Genomic DNA, 24,114 nt, shown 5'->3' with positions numbered 1-24,114 from the left:
CCCTTTCCCACAGCAGCTTTTCTTCCTTTAAGTGCCTTGAACAAGGCTGATGGTCAAGTGCAGCTGGGGAACCCAACCACGACAGCCAAATCCTCTTTATCCCCTTCTTGTTGATGTCATGAACGTAACTCCAAGAGGCTTTTGGAGCAGGACTTGCCTGTACAAAGCTGTGCTGTTTCCTCCCCAATATTTAGCCATTGATGTGCTGCGTTGTAGCTAAGGGAAAGTGCTGCACTTACCCAGCTGTATGTTGCCTCACCTGCCCCAAAGCCCATTTCAGAAGCTGTAATCACACATGTGACTGGTACCACGGACAAGGCTGTACATACCAGCTTGTAGTTCAGCTTATTCATCCTTGAGTTCCCTTAGAGCTTGTAGGTGGCACCGTCTGGTCCTGGCACTTGCTACTGCTCATTTCATCTGAACTTTAATCTCTCTGAAAAGTACTTCAGTTTTAAGCAGATTCTCTGATGAGCTCCCCATATGGAAGCATTCCTGTGTGAATTCCCTCAGCTCTTACACATGAACACACCTGTAAACAATTCACTTGTTTTTGTCTGCTGGATCTTCAGGCCAGGTTTTTCTTTTACTGTGCATCTTGACTCCTGCAGTCTCTCTGCTCTTGATGTTCAAATCATAAAACACGCAAGTAATTTTGAAACATTCTTCAAATTCCATTTTCCTTTGCGCTGTTTTTTTCTCCACATTTAACCTACCAAATCTTATTCTTCCCATCTTCTGCACTTGGACACCAGTTTATAAAGGATTTCCTCTTAGCTCTAAGAGCATCCCACTCTGCTGTTTAATCACACCAGCCCCCTCTTGTCCTCTCTCAAGCCTGTTTTGATAGGTGGTAAACATTTGTTCCCAGCCCCAAGGCAATGTCTTACACCACTTGCATGCCACCTGTGAGTAGTTAATTCTTTGTGCTGCCCTTTTTCCTTCACCAGTTTCATTTAAAAATAGGTCATCACCACAGAGAAAACTTGAAAGTATAACCCCATGGGTGTATTAAAGGCTCAAATATCAGCAGGTGAATGCTGTGCCTGTAATATGTTATTTCAGACTCTGTTCTTTAAGCCAGCGTCATTTCTATCAGTCTGAATTGTGACTTTTGAGTGTTTGGGATAGATAGGCAGTACCACCCTACCTAGATATGAAGAATACCTGGTGGAGGGAAAGTATCAACATTTCTTGGGTGTGCTTACATGTGTGTACACCATTATGTTGCTGTTATCGGCAACTCTGCCGGCTCCTGACATGAGCTGGATTTCCACTTTACAACTGTGACAAAAAAATCTTTCTTTGGAGTCTCTCAAAGGGCCCCAGAGCCCATGAGTCCTCCTGGAGCTGGCTGCCACCAGAGACACTCACTCTTTCCTGGGACTTGAGGGAGACCAGGGCGCCCCACCAGCAGACCTGCCAGCCATGGATGAGCTGCACGAGATGCCACGGGCATTCACAAGGGCCTGACAGCTCTGGGGCAACACAGCTGGTGTCAAAGGACCACGTGCACCTGGACCACAGCCTTCTGTCTCCTGAAGACCACACCGATCATCAGATCCTCAAACAACTTGCCAGGCATCACAGCTTACAGATGTCAAAATCCCTGTAAGCCACTTCCATGCTCTGACACAAGGAGGGTTTGGAGTCCGTGGTTGCACTCAGGTTAGTACCTGTTACCTCATCCAGCCTTCCAGGGTGCTCAGGCAGTACTTTCTCACCCAAGCGACTTGTTACCCGGTTGATGGTCTGACAGACCTAACCTGGTGACCACTCCCTCCCCCATTCACCAGGATCAGGATTGCCCCAAGCACCCACCCACCACCCAATTTTTGCGCTCTTTAGCACGAGTCTCACCCTTCCTTCATCTGCTGCTCAAGAGAAATTTACACTTTGCCTCATCAAGACTTCATCCACAGTCTTTGCCTTCTGTTTCTCCACACAGTAACATTATGACTAACCATAGCCATTTTCCCAGCTGCAGAAGTGTTTAAATGCTCCAAGACCGCACTTCATTTTGCTAATCATAATTACTGCCAGTACAATGAAAAACTGGCATGTCAAATACCAGCTCGTTAGAAAGGCAAGAGTCAACGCCCTTTTCATAGGATTACCCTGAATAAAAACAACCTATTCCTTTTGCCCCTTTTTATATTTAAAAACCGTACAGTTAATTTAACTAATTGAATGTTTCCTTAAAAAAAAAAAATCATCTGCTATAGAAAAGTTTGATTAGGTCCTGCTCCACTTCTTCATACTTTGGGGCATTTTAGGCTGCCTAAACAGAAAAGTTACGGTATAACCAGGAATCAAGAGTTGCAACCTTACAACGTATCTACCAAGTGAACTGCCAGCAAGGAACTTCAGAGGTTATTTACTAAGATGCTTAAAGGCAAAGTACAAAAACCCACCCAAATACTAATAATTAAGAGCTTCCTGTGCAGATATTAGAAACATAATAATGCAAGTCCACAGCAGTCTGGTTGTCTAACAAATGGCATACAAGCAAGACCAGCATTGCAACACGAAGTGGCAAAGTGAATCTCGATTGGAAAACAAATTTATCAGCTTTCACAAAAAAAAAAAAAAATTGAACACTTATTTCAATAAGCATTCAGAGAAATGCTCTGCATTAAGAACTCAGCAGCTCACATTCTTCTAACTGCAAAGCAAGACTAACACCTGGCACTAACTTATCCACTTAGTTCTTCAGGAAAATCACTTGACACTCCTTAAGGAAAAATGAGGAAAAAAAAGATCAGTTTATACACGACAAAACATCTGGAAAGAAAACAGGCATGTACTCTGCAACTCAAATCCTCCTCCCATATTATTTTACTTATTACTTCATAAAAAAATCGAAGTGATTCTTGGTTTGATGGTATCTCTTTAAAAACAAATAAATAACTCAGATTACCAAATATTAGATCATTTAAGCATATCTGCACATCACTATTTGCTATGCTTACAGGGAAGCCACAAAGGCAACCACATCCACACACAGCTGATAACCTGAGCTCCCCTACAGCTACTTTATATACAAAGGTTTTGTAACAAGAAAGCCAATTCAGCTTTCTAAAAATTCCGGCCGCTTACAGCACGATCTGCAGCACCCTTCTCCGACGGGAGCGGCACACTACAGCTGGCCTGCACGCGGGATCCCAGATGGTCCCTACACCATGTTCCAGTTTCTGGTGCGCTGGTTCCTACTGAGTAGGTATCTGCAACACCCAAGTGTGACTGTGCTCTGAAAGCAACTGGAAGGGAACAGGAGAAAACTAGAGAGTAGACAGTGATTCATTCCAACCTTTACTTTGTTTGCCTTTTTTTTTTTTTTTTTTTTTTAAATATAGCTTCCATGCAGAGTTCTCCAGAGCAAGTGCTGATGTTGGAGCCTGCCTCCTGGCCTTGGCACAGCCACAGATACTTCTAGCCACATGGGAGGAAAAGCTTTTGCTACATGACTTTTTTTAAAACTTTTAGGCCAACAATGTGTTCTCATCTGCACATTACAGTTAATGAGTCCTATCAAGAATTTCTAACAAAAACTGTACATGAGTTTACAAACGTATTAACATATAAATAATGAGAAGCTTCCTGCCTGGAGCCTCCACAGTAGTCTTTTTGCTTGAGAATATAATACTGGAAGGGTAGACCCAATCCCTTTCCACAGCACCAGTCAGAGCCGGCTTAGTCCAGTCAGCTGTTCTGCTCAAGCATCACAGGGATTTTCTTCTTCAGTGCCTCTGGCTTCAATAAGCAGTCTGTCATTACTGTGCAAAAGCAAGAGTCCAATGCCTTTGAGAAGGAATCCTGCTGCTAAGAGGCCTGTGCCACCCGGTCATCGCTCTGGTCCGAGCTCTTGCTGGAAGGTCCGCTTCTTCTCCCGACAGTGTTTCTTGTGAGCAGGCCAGTCCTTCTGCTGGCATTGTGACCCACAGTACCTTGCTACCTGGCATCGGCCACAAATGTTGAATTCACGTAACTAGGAAAAACAACACAGTGTTAGTGAGCCTAACTGAGCACTTAACAAATGCTGAGCAGGCCAAAGTCGTTATCACAAAAGCAAAGCCCTTCTTATTCATAGATAGGGACGTGTCTGACAGAGGTACGGCTCTTGGACATCTCATTCTCTACCAGCCTTGATCAAGACCTTATGATGCTTCATCTCATCTACCTACAGGACAGTAGCAGAACTAGCTGTCTTCCCAGTTCTCCACTGAATAAACGCCATGCAACTTCATCCTCTTCTTAGGAAGGGCCAACCATGGGTGGTATTTTTTTCCTTTCTCTCTCTTTTTTTTTTTGATTCTACTACTGCCCAAAGCCTTACAACGCTTTCTCCTCATAGGAGAAAGGAGCCTCATACAGCTCCTTCAAGTTCCAGGTCACTAGACACCTGGAATGCTTCCACCTATCTTTTCATACACATTGCAGCAATTACACTCCTCCCAGTAAACCGCTAGGTCATTTCTTGCTCCAGTTCCAAACAACGTTCTCTCAAACTGACAATTAAAGCCTCATGTTTCCCTCACGAAGCCTTGATAAAGTACTTCTTTATTGCATATTCATAAAGGACTATATTAAAGAACTTCTAAGAACCTTAATCATACCAGAAAAGATTCATGCCAAAGAAAACCTGACCTAGAGAATTATTGCCTTTAGCAACTCAATGGACTACACAAAGCTTTATATTTTAAGGAACAAACCCCTGGATGCATGAGGTAGCCTGAGCCACTACACGCTTACTTCCAACATTTTTGCACACACCTGCTTTTCAATCATTGTGCACGGGGGGTAGTGACATTCATAGTATGTGCATGAGTTCTCTTCCTCCTCCACAACATCCCCATTAGCGTTGTAATATCGTGTTACATTCAGTACAGGAAATTGCTCTTCTATAGGATCTGTAGGAAGCTGTTGGATTGCCAGCCAATACAGACTTTGTTCCCTTAAAAAAAAAAAAAAAAAAAAAAAAAAAAAAAAAAAAAAAAAAGGACCACATTCAGTCCATACATTCATAATAAACATATGGGGAAAATAATTCCAATTTCATTAACAGAGTAGGTAAGGTTAACACAAATCCTTTGAGGGTTACTCTAACCTAACAAAAATATTTAAAAGTATCTCATGAAACTTACACCAAGAAATTTATATTAAGCAACATTGTTTCTGGGTAAATGGCTCTAAGTCTGCTCCCTGCTCTTGGACACCCAGAACCACGTGAGGATAGCACCGCTGCTATTCAGTACCATCCACTACATATTATTGAAAGCATTGTAACAAGCTCTTGTGGGTGCTGCAGGTGTTTCAAGAGAAGCTTCTAGTACAGTATATAAGTTTCTAGTATGGTATGGGCCTCTCACCAAAAAAAGAACATAGCTGGGCTGTATCACCACAGGTGAAACAAACCCATCCTAACATTAGTTAGGCACACTGTGAGTAACATCAGTGCAACGCAACATGTAGGAAGTTCCCACAATCTACAGCGGAGTTTGACAGAAGCTGTTCCAAGGAACTCATTTTAGTTTCAACCTAACTAAACTATTCCAAGTATAAGCATTTTGCAGCTGCTGGTTTTTACAGGCAGCGTTAGAATGTCAGTGCCTGAGGATGAGACACACAAGCCAGTAAAAACTGCAGACTGAATCCAGCATGTCCAAATGCCACCACTCAAGCAGAAGGGAATGCAGGTTTACTATTTTACTGCAGTGACATCTGGCAGAGCAGGACCTCCACAGAACACCATGGGGTTAGATCATCCCTTCATAGCTAGCGTGGTCAGCATTAACTCTGGTCCCCAGTGAGAATGCTGAGACAGTGATGCATAAGCAGCCCAAGGTCAAACAAAGAGGCTCTGCCAAGATGAACACCGCTAAATGAAAGAGGCAAAATAATTTATTATTAGTATTTTTTTTTTTGATGGTATCCCTCTGCCAAATATTGACATACCTTTGTTTACTAGAGATATCTTCAGCTTTGGGTTTCCACCCCCAAGGAACTAGGCGCAGATTGTCTAGGCGGTTGTCCACGGTCACTGAATTCAGATGTACAACCTGAAATCCTGGAGCAATGCCTCCCCGGTGTCTCTCCCTGGATGAAACAAAACCAGCTTGAAGCTCAGTGATGAAAAAGACTCCACAAACAAAAGTGAAGAATGGCACCAATTCCAGAAGGCAGCTGCCTTCTAGTCTGCTGCCTGGTGTCACTGAAATAGGAACAGTAAAACTCAGGTTGTCAACAGACTGCAGTGGCTATTTCAAATCTATCAGCTCCTACAAGAAAGAGATTTGTTCCAGGAGATTATTTCCATTACAAATGACTTGACTCTGTCAAGACAATAGTGGTATATTTTAATTGTAAGAATATTGCAATGCAAGTTCCAGAAACTACCATCCAAGTTTATGCAACAGCACCTACGTAATTATTTCAACAGTACAGACTTGAAAGGAGCTAGTATTGTTTTATTATTTTAATAGGATTTTCTATCAGACATTTACATACGAGTTTGGCACTGGTGTGAGTCAGTTTTTCATTTACTAAGGATGTCTCTTAAGCAACAGGACAGGGGTTTCACCAGTGGGTAGGCAAACGTTCGTTCTTCAGACTAATTATGCATAACACACAGAAAGCCTGCAATGAATCCACAACTGACCAGGAGACTTCTACGGAAACCTGCCCAAGCCAAAGCAGGACAGCTGCAGATTAAGTCATACCAATTTTTCCCTATTGCCTTGTAACAGATCTCATTTCCCAATCCACCTACTTTTCAGCTCTCCTCTCCCTGTTTAAGTTTCAAGTCCACTGTCAAATGCTCTTGTGCTTAGGCCAGCCTCCGGACGGCTTCTTGGGGGGATCCCCACCCCAAATATAATGTCTGGACAGAAATTGCACCCTGGTGTTTCTGCTATGCCACAACAAACTTTACAGCACAATGAGAACAGATCCCGTGGCAATCAGGAAGGGTGATGTCAAACTGACAGCACTCTCTGAAGGTTACCCAGCATTTCCTTCGAGGAGACTGCTCCAACAGCCACTGACAACTTCACCCAAGCCTAATTTTGATGCTGCTTCCAGCTCAGTGCTGAACATTCCAGTTCAAAGGGCTTATTCAATTTTTAATAGATAAGGAATTTAACCTGGGCAAATTGTATATTTTTCCTCTACAAAGTTCTAGCATTAGACAGCAGAACAGGGAAAAACCACTCTAGCTTGTAGGCAAAACTGTTTTTCCTGTATTGGCAGCCCTGCATGAGGGCAGGGTGTGCAGCCTCCTGTCAGGGAGCATCTCAGGCCTCCATAAACAGGGAGGAGCTCTCCCATTTGAAGTTAAAAGGAATAAAATCCTTTATTTGGGAAAAAAAAGTGTGCACACTGTGGAAAGGAGTCCACTGAAAGGCCCTAGAAGAGGGAGAGCTACTTTTGAGTTGCCAAACGCTACAGGAGGATCTGGCAAAGGAGATCAGAAGCCCCAAAAGCTCACAGTGAGAAGCACAAAAGCACACCAGCTCAGATGAAGGTAACCACTGATCAGACACAGAGATGGGGAAGGAGTTAACTTTCATTAGAACGAGACTAGGACAAGGTCCCAACAAGAGACGGGATAGATAGAAATGAGGAATCTGGGAAGAAGAGACAGGCACAGAGTGAGAGCAAACTGGAAGAGGGAAGACCAAGACCAAGTTCAGAAACTTTTTTGAAATGGAGTAGATAACAAGAGTTTAAGGAAGGTCCGAGTTGGGGAATGAGAGGATTACAAGAGATTGTCAGGGACACCAGTACACCACGTGCCTACCCCTGCTCCTCCAAAGCCTGCATCTGCACCCATGACCCTTCCCACCCCCCAAGCAAATACCAGTAAGATCCACAAGCAGAGCCCGTCTTCCTCTTCGTCCACATCTACACTGCTGTCAGTTCTTCTACTACCTCAAGTGGCAAAAGTCTCAAAGGGAAAGCAGAATCTTTGCTGATGACCAGGAGAAGTGTTAGCCCAATAGCACTTGACTAAGATGCCAGAATTAGCACCAGCAAATCCAGGACAGTCCCTGTTCTCTGCGCATAACTGAGCAACCTCTGGATGCACAAGCATGTGTCATTCCACTCCCTCGAACTGTGCTTCACGAGCACGCAGCATGGGCTACCTCAGAAGGTAACCAGAAAAGTGCAGCGAAGGACAGGCCCATGGAAGAGCCCTGCCTTCTCCCTTGCGGATGGGAACAGAGAAGACAGGATCAGCAGGCAGCCACCTCTGCCAGGGCCACAGCTTCTGCCTCCCCCACACACCCAAGTGCCTATGGGATATCAGAAAAGCCACTTAAAGCAAAACTTTTCAGAGAATTAACTGTACACTGCAGTTCTTCTTCCCCTATTAACTGGAGAGCTGAGGCCTGTAACAGAAGTGCCAAGCACAGGCAACAGCAACTCGAGTCAACGGGAGCCCTAACTGTGGAGGTTTCAGGCGCTATGACTGTAAGTACACTAAAAAAGTCTCTATATATATGGGCTTGGATTTTTTTGGACACGCAGCCAGCGATACGTCTGACTAATCTCCTAACACTTCATTCCCCAGGGAACATTACTACACCCAGCCAAAAGATGGCAAGCTAGGATCGCTAACCAGGGAGCAGGGCGAGAAGGCAACAGACTAACTCTGTGGGTACCCAGCCAGAGACATTCAAATCCTGCTTCAGAGGAGCTGAAAGCGCACCCTGAAAACAAAACAAGCACAAGAGAGGCTGCAGAAAGTTCTTCCTGAAAGAATATTTGTAGCAAGTATGGGTGTATTTCAGAGAGTGGCTCCCACTTCATACTGCAGGTCACTGCAGAGGTTGGCAGGAGAGCATTGAGGAAAGAGTGGGTAAAAGTCCGCTCTCACCACTGCAGCTTTGGTAGCCACAAGCTTCCAAATGCGAAGGTCTTACTACATGAACAATATCAGCTGCTTAACTAAACTGAAATAAAGAAAACAGCTTTACTTGCAAAAGTATCCAACACATGCACGCTCATTGTATCTTAAGCCAAAGGACAGAATCAGGTTTTCAGAGCAAGCACATTTTTTTGAGGGGGGGCAGGGAGGCAGTGAACACAGGAAACACAGGAAGGATTGGTGGGGGGGACAAGACATTTAAGTTACACATTTAAACTCCTCTACCTGCAGAAATTCAAGTTCTTTGTTTTTACTTTACCCAGAAAGCCAGGCTGGCACCAGCAGAGAGCTCCACTACTGCTCATCTCTCCTGCCTTTTGGAGGCCTCCGAAACCTTGATCACTGCTCCAGCTCACAAAGGGAAGGACCTTCTGCTAAAACACTTCAGGTTTGTTTTCAGAACAGCCCCCAGCACAGGTAAGTAAAACCAAACAGTGCATGTGTTCTGCTTAGGAGGGCTGGTAACTACACACAGCACCTGTAGCCAAAAGGCTTTCTAAGGGTACAAGGAACACTAAGCTGCCTTGTGTCAGCTTGTAATTAAAGATCACAGCAAAAAGTACATCCTCAAAGGGATCAAACGGACTTTACAGAAACAGTTGAAATACTCGGTATTTCCCAGTGAATGAGTCTGACTTTGCAGCTTCAGACCTGCAGATCTGCTTGCATGACAGTTACACCCTGCCTCTGTGACTTACTAAAAATCCCTACTGCACAAAATCTGTTTGTTTTTTTTTTTAAACACAAGTATATGCTGAAGCGTGCACATCATTTTAATTACCTAACCGAATATGTTAGGATTATTTCCTAATGTAAGTAAAACTAACCAGAAGAGGCAATGAGTAGGCTGTGTAATAAGCGAACTGCTGGACTGTCATCATCTACACAGCCTGCAACAGCCAGCTGGAATAATTTCCAGGTACTGTTAGTGCTACTTGCAGACTGCAATTATTACTGTATGAGGTTCACAGTTAGCAGAAGCTGGCTGTCTGATTTATCATGCATACTGTAGCCAACTTCCTAGTAATTTTCACCAAAGTTATGTGTACAACAAGATTAAACATTAACAGATACGGGTTAAAATCCTTATTTAATGAGCAGATTAAAAATAATAATAATAGTCCCCGACATTCTTCCCGACTTCCTCCCTCTTGTACAAGGACTAAGTCCGGGAAGAAGAAATAACCCGGAACAATGAAGAAAGCGCAGCAAGATCTTGGGCACTGTGACTTCTAGTTGTAGTTTACAGAACTTAATAGAAAAAATGCTTAATTTCTCATAAAAGACTTTTTAAGACAAATAACAGTTCTCTTCAGCATATCCCATCTTTCCTACAAACCCACGAAAAACACACTTAGGAAGTGCAACGTAACAGCTCATGGGATGAGCTGATCATTCTCTCACAACCGTGACAGTTGGCCTCCAAATGTCAACCGCAGCTATGACGGATTTCAAGCAATGATTCCTGGAACATGGGAAACAAGACACAGCAGCTACCAGGAAATAGAAAAACTAACAAAAATCCCTAAAGTTTTAGTTTATCAGAGGTTCTCTCTCTCCAGTGGTCTGTCACTTCTCAAACTTACCTGCTTACCACAGGACAAAAGAAGCTCAGAAGATAGGTCTTGGTCTGTTAACTTAAATGAAGCCAGTCTCCTGCCCGCCTCCAAGTGAAGCATTTCTCAGGTCTAAACAAGGGTCTCTCTGAAAAATACTCACCTGTAATGGTTTTCCCTGGGAATACTGTTTTCACAGAGCCTCAACAACACTATATCAAGATCTAACGGCACCCACTGCACTTGGTTCTAACAGAGAGCAGCTGCAAGCCTCCTGAGCAGACCTGAAATACCACAGAGAGACCCCACACACACGACGTGGGCAACAAGCTGCACCCCTGATCGACTCTCCTCATGATACCCACCAAAGCAGCTCATGCAGCAGGCGGCCGGATCCCCTTCCACGGTTTTTGTCAAACGCATAAGCAAATATTTTAGCACCATTTCCATCAGCATCTACCTCCATGCGAGCCTAGAGAAAAGGAAAAGGCTGTGAGAACATCCAACACCGAGCAGAGGAGCACGGACTCTTTGGGGACAGGGATAAGGGAAGGACCCAACATTTCACACTCATCTGCTACTTGACCACCACGGAATCCCAGCTGTTTGGGACCTCCGACAGGAACAAACCTCTGCTACTGTGGTTTGTGAAGATGCAAAGGGAAGGGGAGGACGGAGGCTCTGCACAGCAGGAGTCCCGCTTGGGAACTTAGTGGTGAGCCCGTGGGGCCATCATCTGCCCTCCACACCAGCAAACCACCACGGTGCTGCCCTGTACCAACCTAATTAGAGGGTGCTGGTGCAAGAAGTGGTCCTGCCCTCGTTCCTCACACTGGTGCCAATGCTCAAACCGAGCCGTGCTAAGGACCAGACCCTGCTAGCGCACTCGTGGTGGTGCACGCTGGCTGTGAATCACCCCCGGGGAGGAACAGGGGAGCTGGGTGGGTTCTGGCAGCACTCGGGCTGCTGAGCACCGGGCAGCGAGCACGGGGTGCGCCCTGCTCCCACAGGGCCGCGGCTTTGGGGGAGTTTCCAGCCGGGAGCCCTTTCCCTTGCTAAGTCCCGGCGCAGCAGCTCACCGTTCTCCTACAGGGATCAGAAGCTCCCCGGTCCCACCGCGGCTCCCCCAGGAGTCCCCACGGCCGAGGGGAAACCTCCCGGCCCCAGGGAAGGGGCGCGGGGAGCGGGCTGGGGCCACAAAAGGCTGAGACCGGGCCCGGCCGGGGGGGCTCGGGGGAACACCGGGAGGGGGGTATACAGGGGGGGTGTCCCGGGAGCCCCCCGTGCCGGCGCTCACCTCGAAGGAGTAGCTCTCCACCAGCGGGATGTCCTGCTCGTCGATCAGCGTGTACTTGGTCTGCAACACACAGCGCGCCCTCAGACAGGCGGCCGGGCCCGGCCTCCCCGCCCCTCCCGCCGCCGCCACCACCGCCACCACCGAGCCCGGGCCCTCCCGGTCCCTCCCCGGCCTCGCTCCCGGCGCTCGCCCCCCGCGGCCGGCCCCAACCCCAGCCCCAGCCCCAGCCCCAACCCCAGCCCCGCTCCCCGTCCCCGCGCCGCCCCCCCGCCCCCTCCCGGTGCCCTCAGGCCGCGGCCGTGCCCGCACCTTGCCGGCCACCCGGCCGAGCCGCACGATGCCCAGCTTGAAGTCGGTCATGGCCGGGCCGGGGCCGCCACCGCCTCCCCCCAACCCCGCGCCCTCCGCCCGGAGCGGGCCCCGCCGCGCCGCTGCCACGCGCCGCCGCCTCGCGCACACCCGGGGGGGGCGGGGCGCGCGCGACCCCGCCCGCCGCCGCCGCGCGGCCAATAGGAGGCCGCGCCGCCGCCGCGTCGCTCTCGCGACGCCGTCGCCCCGGCCAATCGGCGGGCGGCGCGGCGCGGGATCGCGTGGGGAGGGGGAGGGAGGCGCGGGGAGCGCGCGGGAGAGGGAGAGGGGAGGGGGCGGGGGAAAGGGGACGCGGGCGCTGACGTCACGTTCGCGGGAAGCTTTGTGCCGCCAACGGTGGCGAGAGCGCCAGGCGGGGGGGGCCTTAAAGGGGCCGCGCGCTCTCGCCGAGGGGGGGTGGCGGCTGCTCCCCGCCGCTGACAGGCGGCGCCGGGCCCCTGGGGGCCGTTCCCTTATGTTAAAAAAAAAAATAACCCTGAAACACGCCCAAAATAAACCCAAACCGCCGTCACTCCGTGCTGCAGCGCGCTCACCGCCCGCGGGGCAGCTCCCAGGGGCAGCTCCCCTCGGTCGGGGGCTCCCGGGGCCGCCTCCGCTCCCCGCGGGGCTCCTCGGCCGCCCCCGGCCGCCCCCGGCTGCCCCCGCCGCCACCCGCGGCCGGCAGCACGGGGCAGGGCCCAGAGCGGGTCCTGAGCTCACGGACCGGGGGAAGCCGCTGCGGGGCGCGTGCCCCAAAGATTCTGGGTCAAAATACAAAAAAAACGCGAAAATCCACGCGGGGACGGGGACGGGGACACGGGGACACGGGGCCGGGCCGGGCCGTCTGCCACGCGGTCGCCGTAGGGCCGGGCAGGGCCGCACAGCCGCGCCCTGAGCACAGGAGCTGCAGGTGGGGACCCCGCCATCCCGAGGAGACAAATGTTACATCTAAAGGCAAATCTGGGGGAAAAAAAACACGAATCCTTCATTCCTGTGGTGGAGCGGCCCCACAGATGCCTTAAGAGCGTAAGGATGGACCCAAGAGATCAGACAAACAGAGCTGTGTGGGGCAGTCCGGCATTAGACCCACAAGGTGCTGGGAGTACCTCAACCACCTTCATGGTGACAGCGAACCAGATGCGCGAACCAGGTGCACGAACCTTCAAAGTACAACGCACAAAAGTCTGTGTGGTTAATGAGAGAGCCAAGCAAGGCCTTGGGTTTGAAACCAAATGCATGGTGAAAATAACATTTTGCTTTTTAAAGAATCTGTAAGGGAGAAAAGTTAGTAACATCCATGATGAAGTACCCTGTTAGCTAGAAAGGGAAAGAACACACAGGTTGGTTTATCAGGGGGGTGACTTCACTATTGATGATTGTGAGTTTTGGTGATTGTGACCATGCTTCTGATGGCCACATGGGTTCTTATTCACCAGAAGGGGAGAAGAGATTGTGCCGGGAGATCAGAGTGGTGCTGCTGATGACAATTTCTCTGAGGTTTGCCAGGGGGTGGGTAATGAGATGAGGGCCCCTCACAGAACACGGCTGTGAGGTCGCCCACAGGCAAAGGGCTCCCCACGGGCAGCCCTGCGATGGAGAGCCACCAGCAAATGATCAGATACTTGGCCAGCTACTGCAGGGGTGAGTGGCAGCCGACGTTTCATGCCCAGCTCTGTGAGCAATTTTGGGTGCATGAGAGGGGGTCACAGCGGTTTGGGTTCATGACTTCAGCCTGGGGGTTGCTATGTGTCTTCCTCTCCCCCCAAAAAAAACACGGTGTTGGTAGGACTAGCTCCATTTTGGACGTTTGCTGTCAGTAGTGCTTGCATTTATCTTCTGTGTGGATGCCAGCCTGCCCGAGTCCTCAGTGAAGCGCTGAGTGCTGCTGTGCTCAGAGGTGAGCTGTGGGCTCGAGCTGCCCAAGCCCCATTTCCATCCAGGGTTCTGTCTGCAGCTCTTTGAAAAGCAGGCTCCTCCTTTCCTTCGTGCTGGAAAAAGCTCCCTTTCTTTTTGAGGCTTTTTTTGCCCCTTTTGACACGTATACTTCCCACATCACCCCATTGGCAGTTCCTTGCCCTTGGGGACATCGCAGAAGCACACGGTGTCCCCAAGGCCCCAGGAGGTGTGGCAGGAGGCAATGGATATAGACTACTCCTTGGTTTAGAAAAGGAAGAGCCACCAGGACACCGCTGTGCTGCTTGGATGGGACCTGCTCACCCTGAGCACAGCACATGGCTCCTGTCCTCCCCACAGGTGATCCTGGATGCGGCCCTCCTCCGCCCCCATGCCCACAGTAACGAGTTCTCACCTTCACCGTGCACACCAGTACAGCACATGCCATGGGCAGGAGCTGCCCCACAGGGCTTCAGCACCCCACACTGAGCCATAATGAAATTCAGATTTTCCGTCCTAACATTTTACGAAGCAGGAAGATGTGAATTCCAAAATTTGGCTCTTCTGGATCCATTTTGTCTCAGGGAAATAATACTCAATTCTCCTTAAAGTGCTCAAAGCTCTTGTGCCACCATAGTGAAGGTCTCCTGGGAAGGGCTCAGGGCTTCTCAACATCCCTCTCCCTCTTTTCTTGTGAAGGTGCAGATCGCTCCAGTGGGAAGAGACCCTGGCGTCAGAGCACAGATCCGGTTATTGGGAAAATGGATTTAAAATATGGAGCTAATGTAGGTTGTTACTATCTTTAACAAACCCTTTGCCTCCTTTCTAAGAAGCCTGGGTTGGGAAAAAATGAATTATTGGCAGGGTAGTGCCCTGCTTCCAAGTGCTGCGTGGCTTCTACCAGAGCACGTGCCCTAAGGTAGCATGGGAAAGGTTACACATCCTGCCCCCAAGAGAATTTCCCTTCAGCAAAAAAGTCCTTTTTCTAATCATTACCAGGACTGTCAAGTGGGGGAAAGCCAGTAGTGTGTGAGAGCTGGGACACTGGACAGGCCAGGGCACTCCTGAAGCTCTCAGGCTTCACACCAGTGGCAGCTCCACTAACACCAGCATCAGCAAATATTTCAAACCTGTTTAAACTGAAATTGCTCCTGAAAGGGGTGCTGCAGTCCTCTGCCAGGCTGTCCTCCTCTCCAGCAACGTGTTTGTGCAGCTTTGTCATGGAATTGCTACAAGCTGCAGCTGGAAAGGACCCAGCTGTCTGCTGAACGTGCAGCCAGCGCTGCAGCCAGCCTGCCCAGCACCGTGCCCAGCTGAGCTCCCCACATCACCAAGGATGGAGACCCCATCACATCCCCGCTGCAGTCTGGGGCCACTCAGAGATCTTTTTCCTCATACCTAACTGGGATTTTTTGGAAGCTGTATCCCTAGAGAGGCGGGAAGCATGCTGGGTTACAGACTGTAAGGAAACACACCTCATTTCAGAGAGCACCAAGGCTCCTTGCTTGGAATCTCCAAGCCAAGAAATTAGATAGTGAGCGTCTGGGTTTTCAGCCTTGTTTCTGCTTTACTCCATGGTTGCCTCAGAAAAAGGCCCCACAAACAGCTGGAGAAGGAGCAAAAGAAAGAGCAAAGGCAGAAGCTCTCCTGCTTTCTGCTTCTGTCAGCTAAAGAGGCTGCAAAAAATCCTGTATGCAGACAGCCATGGGTTGGGATGTACAGTCTAAGTTGATACCTGCCAGGAGTGTTTGACTTGACAGAAGTTATTTATTTATTTATTTATGTCGTGTCTTTCCCCATTTCACCACAGCGTGTCTGCAATATCTGCAGCCCCCAGCTCTCTGGAGCGATGTACCCACGTTTCATCAGGGAACAGCGGACAAAGCTGGATCTTCTCAGGAACCGTAAATACATCGGTCAGCCCAGATTCCTCACTTGCACATCCTCCCTCCAGCAACCACCTCCCCTCAGCTAAACTGCCAGCCCAGCCTTTCTCCAAAGGTCCTGCCACCTCCCTTGTTGCTGCTATCCACCCCACTTCTGCCCACAAGCATAATGTAAAATTACAGAGCTGTTGCTCCATTAAACGTTTCAGGCAGCAGAACTATGGTGGAAAATGGACATGATTAGCAGTTTCTTTTGGCTGGCCTTGATGCTGACCTGGCGTTCTGGACCTTGCAAGGACAGGCAGGCAGACTCCTCCTTTCCCAGGGTCCACTTGTGAAGCTTTACCTGCTTTGCTACCTGGTGCTCTAGCACAGAGGCAGAGCAGATAAGAAGTCTTGTCGAAGTAGCAGTTAATTTGTTGTTGAATGATGCACAAACGTGTGTTTTCTGAAGATCCCACTGCTAGCATTATGTTATGTATATACGCTATTATGTACATAAGCTAACATTTTATGCTGCACAAGCAGCATGAGATGCATTCCTAGGGCATGACTGCTGCATGCCAAGAGGCAGCGTGGCCAAGAAGCTGCATTTAAACCAGAGCAAACACAAAGGTTTAGTTTCTCCAAATCAGCTCACAGTTGCTCTGCACCCAAGTAACCTTAAACTACAGCTGCTTAGGAATTGTGCAATGCTTCCTACACGTTGCTTGCACAGAGTTCAGAAACAAGCATTACAACAGCAGTAGCTTAGTGCACGCAGCACAGGAGTTTCCAAGAAGTCTCAGCTAGCTGCCACCACACACCTTCTCCCATCTGATTCAGGCTGGGATTTGTTTGGAAGCTTAAACTTAAGTTTTCCTCCCTTTTTTTTTTTTTCAGAGGCTCCAGGTCTTTCAGCACCTGGTGCATGCTGTAGCTGCAGCCACTTCCCTGGTGCAGCTGATTTCTCTTTCCTGCAGCACTGGCTGTTCCCAAGGGTCCCGGACACCCCAAAAAGCCATCCCCTCCCACAGTTACAATAGCTTCATACAGCTCTGCTTGCCATAGCAGAGCTCCAGCCAGAAAGTTTTCTTCTTGTGCTTTAAGTGCTTTATAACTCAGAGTTATTTGCAGAAGTGAAGAGCCAGTGGCAGGAAAAAAGCTGATCAAGTATCAACACTGCTTTGTGGAGGAGAACGTACCTTCCAGAACACTTTCCTGCGAACGAGGCCTGCACCGTTCCAGCTCAGCACCCTGAGAAGAATTTGATTCCTTTTCTCTCCAGAAAAATGGATCTAAATTAATAGGACTCCCCTCCCCCCCAGTTCCCCAGGATGTTGTTAGGGCTGAAGTGAAGTGCAGTCATAACACCATTGTTAGCAGGGCTTTTAGCAATACCTCAGAGTCAGCTAAAGCATTATTACCAGGATGAATCCACTTCACTTCTAAAAGAGCCTTCTCCAGTCTGAAAGTTCATGCATCATCCCTTGTGCTGTGCCACTCCAAAGGAAAACCAGCCTTTGCTGGAAACAGAACAAGGATCTTCCCCGGGATCTTTGGAGAATTTTGGTTTCACCCACACCCTCCAGCAGTACCACAGTAACAGCACCACAGTTCTCAGGTGTGAGAGCCAAGTATCGAATTCTGCAAAGTACAATGACTTCTAGCATCAAGCCTGAAACACAGGAACCTCTCCAGAAAACCATGATTAAATTACATTATAGCTGAGCTTGGAAGAGGTTCTTAACACCTCATCAGAAGGGGTGGTTTGGATTAGCCCCCCTTGGGGGTGTTTGCAGGGCCTTCCTCCATAGTTTTGCCAAAAAGTACATCTCATTTTGAATATGCAAGGCTAAACCTTTAACTTTCCTTGTGTTTTATAGCATACCTCTCCCCTATCCCCGGTTTTCAGCCAGGTTTCAGGTTGTTCCTTGGCAGGCAGTAAACTGGATTTACAGAACACTCATACAAAGGGAAATACCAACGCACACTGCTTATTTTTCTTTCAGAGACACCAGGACCTGGAGCGTATGATGTAGACAGGGGCTATCGAGCTTGCTTACCCAGCTCCCCCAGCGTCACCATTCAAGGAGTCAGGAGACCCAAGAGACATGAAACCGGTCCCTTTACAACTTTTTGAAATGGAGAGGACCACAGGATTGTACTCGTAATCAAAGGGCCTGCTCCTCTTCTTTGAAGAATGCACAAAAGTTCATGTCGATCCTAGTGTGTACTTGTCCTGGTCACCAAAAAAATCCTGCCTCTGCTTCAAGGCACAATAAAAAGCTGAGCAAAGGATCCTATCTGTCTACAAGAGAAGGCCACGTTCCACACTATCAGGCACAAATGCTGAGTGAAGAGCTATGGCCTTAACAAGGACAGGCCTGGACATACAGCCACACGTAGGGTTTTATTTCTAACAGGGACAGAGTATTTTCATCCCACAAGCACACACAGCTACTCTTAACTCAGTTATGTGGACAGGCAACCTTAGGCACAGCAGCTCCAGCTGCTGAGGCACAGCAGCACACCGGGCTGTGCTGGCTCAGCAGAGGGGGACCTGTTACAATCCCACTCACCTGATGAAGGGCACTACCTGTAGCTGCTGGAGCTGTGCATCTGGCACTGCAAGAGCTCACACATCACAGGGGACAAGTTAGCAGTGTTTGCCCTCTGCATCACATTGGAATATTTGCTCAAGGCAACTCTACTTTAAGTTCAAGGAAATTATCTCGGGGAAATGAGCATCCCACAGCTTCCAGTTTGTGTAAGAACCATCACCTTGGTAACTCTGCACAGGGCAGGCAGACCCTGGCCAAGACCTACTACACACAGCATGAGACAAGAACAAATTAAGCCAGTCACACTGTTTACAGACAGCTTGGTGTTTTATTAAGCATTTAAGGTGTTACAAAAAACCTTAAGGAACCTTCATTCGGCAACTTTTCTGCACTCTTAGCTCTGTTGAGAAAAGCAAATACAGCTCGTTAGTAAAGAGCCCTTTAGTAAGTAAATTAATACAGCAGTTTCAGCTAGAGATGGATACTTACAGCTGGGCACTCAATCACCCCGTTATTGATGTCATCGATGATATCATGTGGGTGCCTGCCATCAATGCTACAGCCCACAGACTGGGCAGTTCCAAGAATCTCCTTAATTGTCCCTGTAGTTAGAAGAAAGCTCATCAGTGCTTTAACACAGGAAAAAAAAAGCCAGTAGAGAACTCTATTCTAACACCCTCAGCTGTCTCACACTCCATTCCCTTAGAGGTCTGCAGCTACAGGGTTCAGAATGGGACAGCAGGCAGTTGAAGCCAGTTCTGGTGTACTCATTTCCAGAAGCATCCAGAAAAGCCCTTTATGTCTGTTACAAGCAAGCTTGGCGCCCAGACGGTTGCTGCCTACTACTCAGCCTCACACAGTGATGAAAGCAGGTACTGTAGCCAGGGCAGGAATGCTGAGGTGAATCCTGACACACACCCGTACCCTGCACTGCCTCCATCAGGAGGTAAGAGGCTGGCTGTGAGGTTGCTTGTGTACTAGAGCTGACAGTTCAGTGTCAGAGCAAACAATGTGTAGAAGGAGCTTCACCACCAGAGCCATGGGGCCACCCCAGGAATCAAACCAGAGACTGAGACACTCAGATCAAGCAGCAGGAGGACTCAGCACAAACCCCTAAGACCAGTACTTACCTGACAGCTCTCGAGCCAGGGATCTGTGCCTCATCTGCCGAGCAATGTTCACTATCTCATCGAAGCTGACACTGCCATTGTGCTTTACTGTGAAGCAAAGCAATGACACAGTAAGCTCACTGAAGCACAGCACACTTCCAGCTCCCCACACTCTGGTAGAGAAACACCATTCCAGCACTCAGACACACAGAGACCAGAGGTTACGATCTACAGTGGCACCACCATAAAATCTCCTGTTCCCAGCCTTCGGCACAAAGTTACCCACAAGAATAACTCTGTTTCCTAGGTTGGCATTTACTGTCAGCTCACCTCTGGACTGTACTATCACTGCATTACAAGGCAGGTACAGTGGCGGGTGGCTATTCTAGTTGTCTTGAAGGTATACAAACTTGACTGTACATGACAAGCATATCCTGCTGCCCAATATAGCCCCCTGGCACTGGTCTGCCAGTTTATGCCAAACAATCTAGAGGCAGGTATATGCTCCCTCTTAGCACCAAATGACATTCGGAACTAAAATGAGAAGAAAACTTACTGTTTTTCTGCTTCTTCCTGTCACGGGGAGGCTCCTTCAGAGCTTTGATTATCAAGGCAGAGGCAGAAGGAACAACTTCTATCTGAATGAAAAGAGATTAATTCTTTTTTCCCCTCATCTCGGCAGGTAAATAATGCAGATACTTGACCTAGCAGTCAGTGTCTGGGGAGCTGGCTGCCTAGAACACTGCATTTCAGTCAGCTCAGTGGTTAGCACGCAGCCAGGTGTACTGGGCAGCACGTGGCCTCCTCCCGTGAAGCAGAGGCTTGTTCCCAGCCTTTCGGCACAGGCCTCTCCACAACCAGAAGAGAACTGCTTCCTGGGCTGGGGCTTCCTCTCAGCTCACCACTGGAATATACCAGCCACTGAATTCAAGACAGGTATAGTGGCGGGTGGCTGCAGGATGAGTTCGGGATTATTATTTTTTTTAGTATTATTTCTGTGCTGCTTGATGCATTTTTATAGGTCAAATGCTTTATGCACATACAGAATTACTGCGTCACTCATGCCAGGAGCACTCAGAAGGATCAGACAGCTTAGTTTTTGCCAAGGTCTTCCCCGAAGACCCCCACACAGCTCACCGTGTGGAACTCATTTTATCCACCTCGGAAGGATGAAGGGCTGAGTCGACCCTGCCGGGATTTACGCTTGTGGCTGGGGCAAGCAGAGCTCCTTCCTGCTCAGCGCTTGCACCACGAAGCCATCCCTCGTGGCATCGAGTACCTGAGCTTGCCTGTTCTGGATGGTGAGCTTCACCGTGATCCTCAGCCCCTTCCAGTCACCCGTGGCCTTGGCGATGTCATCGCCGACTTTTTTGGGGGACTGCGAAGAACGGAGGCGTTAGAGACAAAAAAATAAAGCCCGGACAGCGGCGGGGGGGCACCGCACCTCGCCCGGCCGCCATGCCCGCAGCTCCCCACCCCTCACAGCCCCGTCACCTACCAGCCCGAGGGGTCCGATCTTGGGGGCCAGAGCGGAGGTGGCGCCGACCTCCCCGCCGGTGCAGCGCAGGTACACTGCGGGCACAGCAACATCTCGTCAGACCGGGACGCGCCTCCCCCCGCGCCCCCCTGCCCGCCCGCCGCCGCCCCCCGGCCCGGCACGTACCGACTTTCACCTCCGTGGGGTCGAATTTGGGCGGCATGGCGGCGGGGCGCGGATGGCGGCGGATGGAGCCTGGTCCTGACGGGGCGGAAAGGCAGAGGGCGGCGTGGCGGCGGTGGATATACCCGCCGGGATCTCGCGAGAGGCCCCGACCGCTCGCGACATGGCGGCGGGGGCGGTGTCATGGCGGGGAGGGGGCTGTCATGGCGGGGGGGCGGGGCGCGGCATGGCGGAGGGGAGCGGTGAGCGGGGCCGGGCCCGGGGCTGTGGGGTGGGGAGGGGTGGGGATGTCGGGCCCCCGGGTGAGGGAGCCTCGGGGGTCTCAGGGCGGGTGCTTGAGGGGCTGCTGCTGCTGCTGCTGCTGCTGCTGTCGCTGCTGTCGTCCGCGGCTTGGGGCCGGCGCTGAGGAGCGAGGAGGAGGAGGATGAAGGGTGCGGGATGAAGGAGGCAGCGCAGCGGGGCCTGGCACTGGGGCGGGCGGCCCCACACAGCCCCGGCGGCTCTGCCCCCCAGGATGCCGCCTCCCTGCCTGCCCCCACCGCTGCCTCTGTGGGGCCCGGAGAGCTTTAAAAGTCGGGGTTTGGAGTGGAGCTTTTTGTAGGGCCGCGCTGCGATGTGGTTATTATTATTATTATTATTTTTAAATTACAACTTTGTTGTCGTTTTGCTCTCGATGTCCAAGCAGCTGCGGGCTGTAAAACGCACGGGGGGCATTGCCCAGCCCGGTGTCCCCGCCCGTCCCCAGGCACCTGAGGGCTGCAGCTCGTGGGTGCTCGCACACGGCAGGGTGGGTGCCGGCCAGGCACCCGTGGGTAGTTCTCTCCGTGACTAAAATAAATAAAACTGCAGTGCATAAACTGTGGCCACATGCCAGCTTCTCTTCATTGACTGACGAGTGCTTGTCTCACCGCTCTGCAGAGCCAATGTCACAGGGAGGAACAGCTTTGCTGCCTGCAGATCTGATGTGTCTTTTCATTGAAGCAAGTTTTGACGTTTAATCCGTCTAATAAGTCTCTGATCCTTCGTCTTCTGCCCCAGAGCGGTTCTTTCCCTGTTCAACTGTCTATCCTTCAGCCTTCATATCTTTTTATTTTCTTGGGTGAAAATGAAATGATTTTCTACTGTCCATATGATTAATAAACGGTGTCTAGCTGTAACAGAGAAAGGTAAGAAGGGACAAGGAGACGCATAAGTCCTCAGCAAAGTGTTCTTCAGCAATGTTATTGTTACCTTGCTGCATGTACCCTTGTCCTGGTTTCTCATGTTTAAATTTCCTTCTTTTGTTTCCATCTGTGATGTTGGACCTTTGTTTATGGCTCTTGATTGCGTTCCTGGATTTCCTAACTGAATCTCCTGACAATTACCTTCCTTTCTTGCCTAATCTTCTGATTTTTTCCCCTTACCCATCCCTTCTGGCTTGCCTTGACTGGTGAGTCTGTTGACTCCATGGTGAGCAGAGACAGTGCGGGCAGTGAGGGGGCCGCAGTGAGCGCTCCACAGAATTGTAGCGTTGGAAGGGACCTGCAAGGGTCATTGAGTCCAGCTCCTACTTTGGGCATAAGAGGGTTTATAAGCTTTGGAAAAGTGGGCAGGCCACTAAGGAGGACTTTAAAGAAGTAGCGAGGCTGTGCAGGGACAAAATTAGGAAGGCCAAAGCTCATCTGGAGCTCAATCTGGCTACTGCTGTTAAAGATAACAAAAAATGTTTCTATAAATACATCAACACAAAAAGGAGGACTAAGGAGAATCTCCATCCTTTACTGGATGCAGGGGGAAACTTAGTTACAAGAGATGAGGAAAAGGCGGAGGTGCTCAATGCCTTCTTTGCCTCAGTCTTTAGCGGCAATACCGGATGTTCTCTGGATACTCAGTACCCTGAGCTGGTGGAAGGGGATGGGGAGCAGGATGTGGCCCTCATTATCCATGAAGAACTGGTTGGTGACCTGCTACGGCACTTAGATGTGCACAAGTCGATGGGGCCGGATGGGATCCACCCAAGGGTACTGAGGGAACTGGCAGAGGAGCAGGCCAAGCCACTATCCATCATTTATCAGCAGTCCTGGCTATCGGGGGAGGTCCCAATCGACTGGCGGCTAGCAAACGTGACGCCCATCTACAAGAAGGGCCGGAGGGCAGACCCAGGAAACTACAGGCCTGTCAGTTTGACCTCAGTGCCAGGAAAGCTCATGGAGCAGATCCTCCTGAGAGTCATCATGCAGCACTTGCAGGGGAAGCAGGCGATCAGGCCCAGTCAGCATGGCTTTATGAAAGGCAGGTCATGCCTGACGAACCTGATCTCCTTCTATGACAGAGTGACGCGCTGGGTGGATGAGGGAAAGGCTGTGGATGTGGTCTACCTTGACTTCAGCAAGGCTTTTGACACCGTCTCCCACAGCATTCTCCTCAAGAAACTGGCTGCTCTTGGCTTGGACTGGCGCACGCTTCGTTGGGTTAGAAACTGGCTGGATAGCTGGGCCCAAAGAGTCGTGGTGAATGGAGCCAAGTCCAGTTGGAGGCCAGTCATTAGTGGCGTCCCCCAGGGCTCGGTGCTGGGGCCGGTCCTCTTTAATATCTTCATCGATGATCTGGACGAGGGCATCGAGTGCACCCTCAGTAAGTTCGCAGATGACACCAAGTTAGGTGCGTGTGTCGATCTGCTTGAGGGTAGGAAAGCTCTGCAGGAGGACCTGGATAGGCTGCACCGATGGGCTGAGGTCAACGGCATGAAGTTCAACAAGGCCAAGTGCCGGGTCCTGCACCTGGGGCGCAATAACCCCAAGCAGAGCTACAGGCTGGGAGAGGAATGGTTGGAGAGCTGCCAGGCAGAGAAGGACCTGGGAGTGATGGTGGATAGTCGGCTGAATATGAGCCAGCAGTGTGCTCAGGTGGCCAA

At 49.9% G+C, this 24,114-nt stretch overlaps 3 protein-coding genes across 4 annotated transcripts in view; 1 reads left to right on the top strand and 2 right to left on the bottom strand.

The window, feature by feature from the left end:
• Positions 1-2,245: 2,245 nt before the first annotated feature.
• ZMYND19 (zinc finger MYND-type containing 19) lies at positions 2,246-12,240 on the bottom strand. The gene is made up of 6 exons (XM_082775585.1): positions 12,092-12,240; positions 11,783-11,842; positions 10,851-10,957; positions 5,956-6,096; positions 4,774-4,954; positions 2,246-3,988 (listed from the first exon to the last, which is right to left on the bottom strand). The coding sequence occupies exons 1-6, from the start codon at positions 12,140-12,142 to the stop codon at positions 3,845-3,847; spliced, it is 684 nt and encodes a 227-aa protein (XP_082631711.1). The 5' UTR covers positions 12,143-12,240; the 3' UTR covers positions 2,246-3,844.
• Positions 12,241-18,755: 6,515 nt separating this feature from the next.
• Positions 18,756-21,381, bottom strand: RPL12 (ribosomal protein L12; the record flags this gene model as incomplete). Of its 2 annotated transcripts, XM_082775272.1 has the most annotated exons (7): positions 21,225-21,381; positions 21,060-21,133; positions 20,841-20,939; positions 20,118-20,199; positions 19,583-19,669; positions 18,942-19,054; positions 18,756-18,852 (listed from the first exon to the last, which is right to left on the bottom strand). In XM_082775272.1, exons 1-7 carry the CDS (start codon positions 21,259-21,261, stop codon positions 18,847-18,849), a joined length of 498 nt encoding a protein of 165 aa, XP_082631398.1. In that variant the 5' UTR covers positions 21,262-21,381. The 2 variants fall into 2 exon arrangements, with proteins under 2 accessions (XP_082631398.1, XP_082631397.1); XM_082775271.1 differs by lacking the exon at positions 18,756-18,852 and having other exon boundaries at positions 18,924-19,054.
• A 68-nt stretch (positions 21,382-21,449) lies between these two features.
• The window catches only part of LRSAM1 (leucine rich repeat and sterile alpha motif containing 1), a 30,557-nt gene continuing 27,892 nt past the window's right edge, over positions 21,450-24,114 (top strand). Inside the window, exon 1 of the mRNA XM_082775960.1 lies at positions 21,450-21,463. The gene's annotated coding sequence lies outside the window, so the exon portion shown is untranslated. The remainder of the gene's footprint in view (positions 21,464-24,114) is intronic.

Source organism: Aythya marila, assembly GCF_965140915.1.
Source record: "Aythya marila genome assembly, chromosome: 19".
In the NCBI taxonomy this organism is placed as follows: Eukaryota; Metazoa; Chordata; class Aves; order Anseriformes; family Anatidae; genus Aythya; species Aythya marila.
This window is presented reverse-complemented; position numbering and strand designations above follow the sequence as displayed.

Bases quoted from the DNA above. Each gene is read 5' to 3' on its own strand.
- ZMYND19 (XM_082775585.1), bottom strand. From the start codon at position 12,142: ATGACCGACTTCAAGCTGGGCATCGTGCGGCTCGGCCGGGTGGCCGGC. The intron at 4,955-5,955 runs GTATGTCAATAT...TTTTTTTTTAAG, and splicing joins GATATCTCTAGTAAACAAAG to GGAACAAAGTCTGTATTGGC. The intron at 3,989-4,773 runs GTGTGTGCAAAA...TGTTTTTCCTAG, and splicing joins GCACAATGATTGAAAAGCAG to TTACGTGAATTCAACATTTG.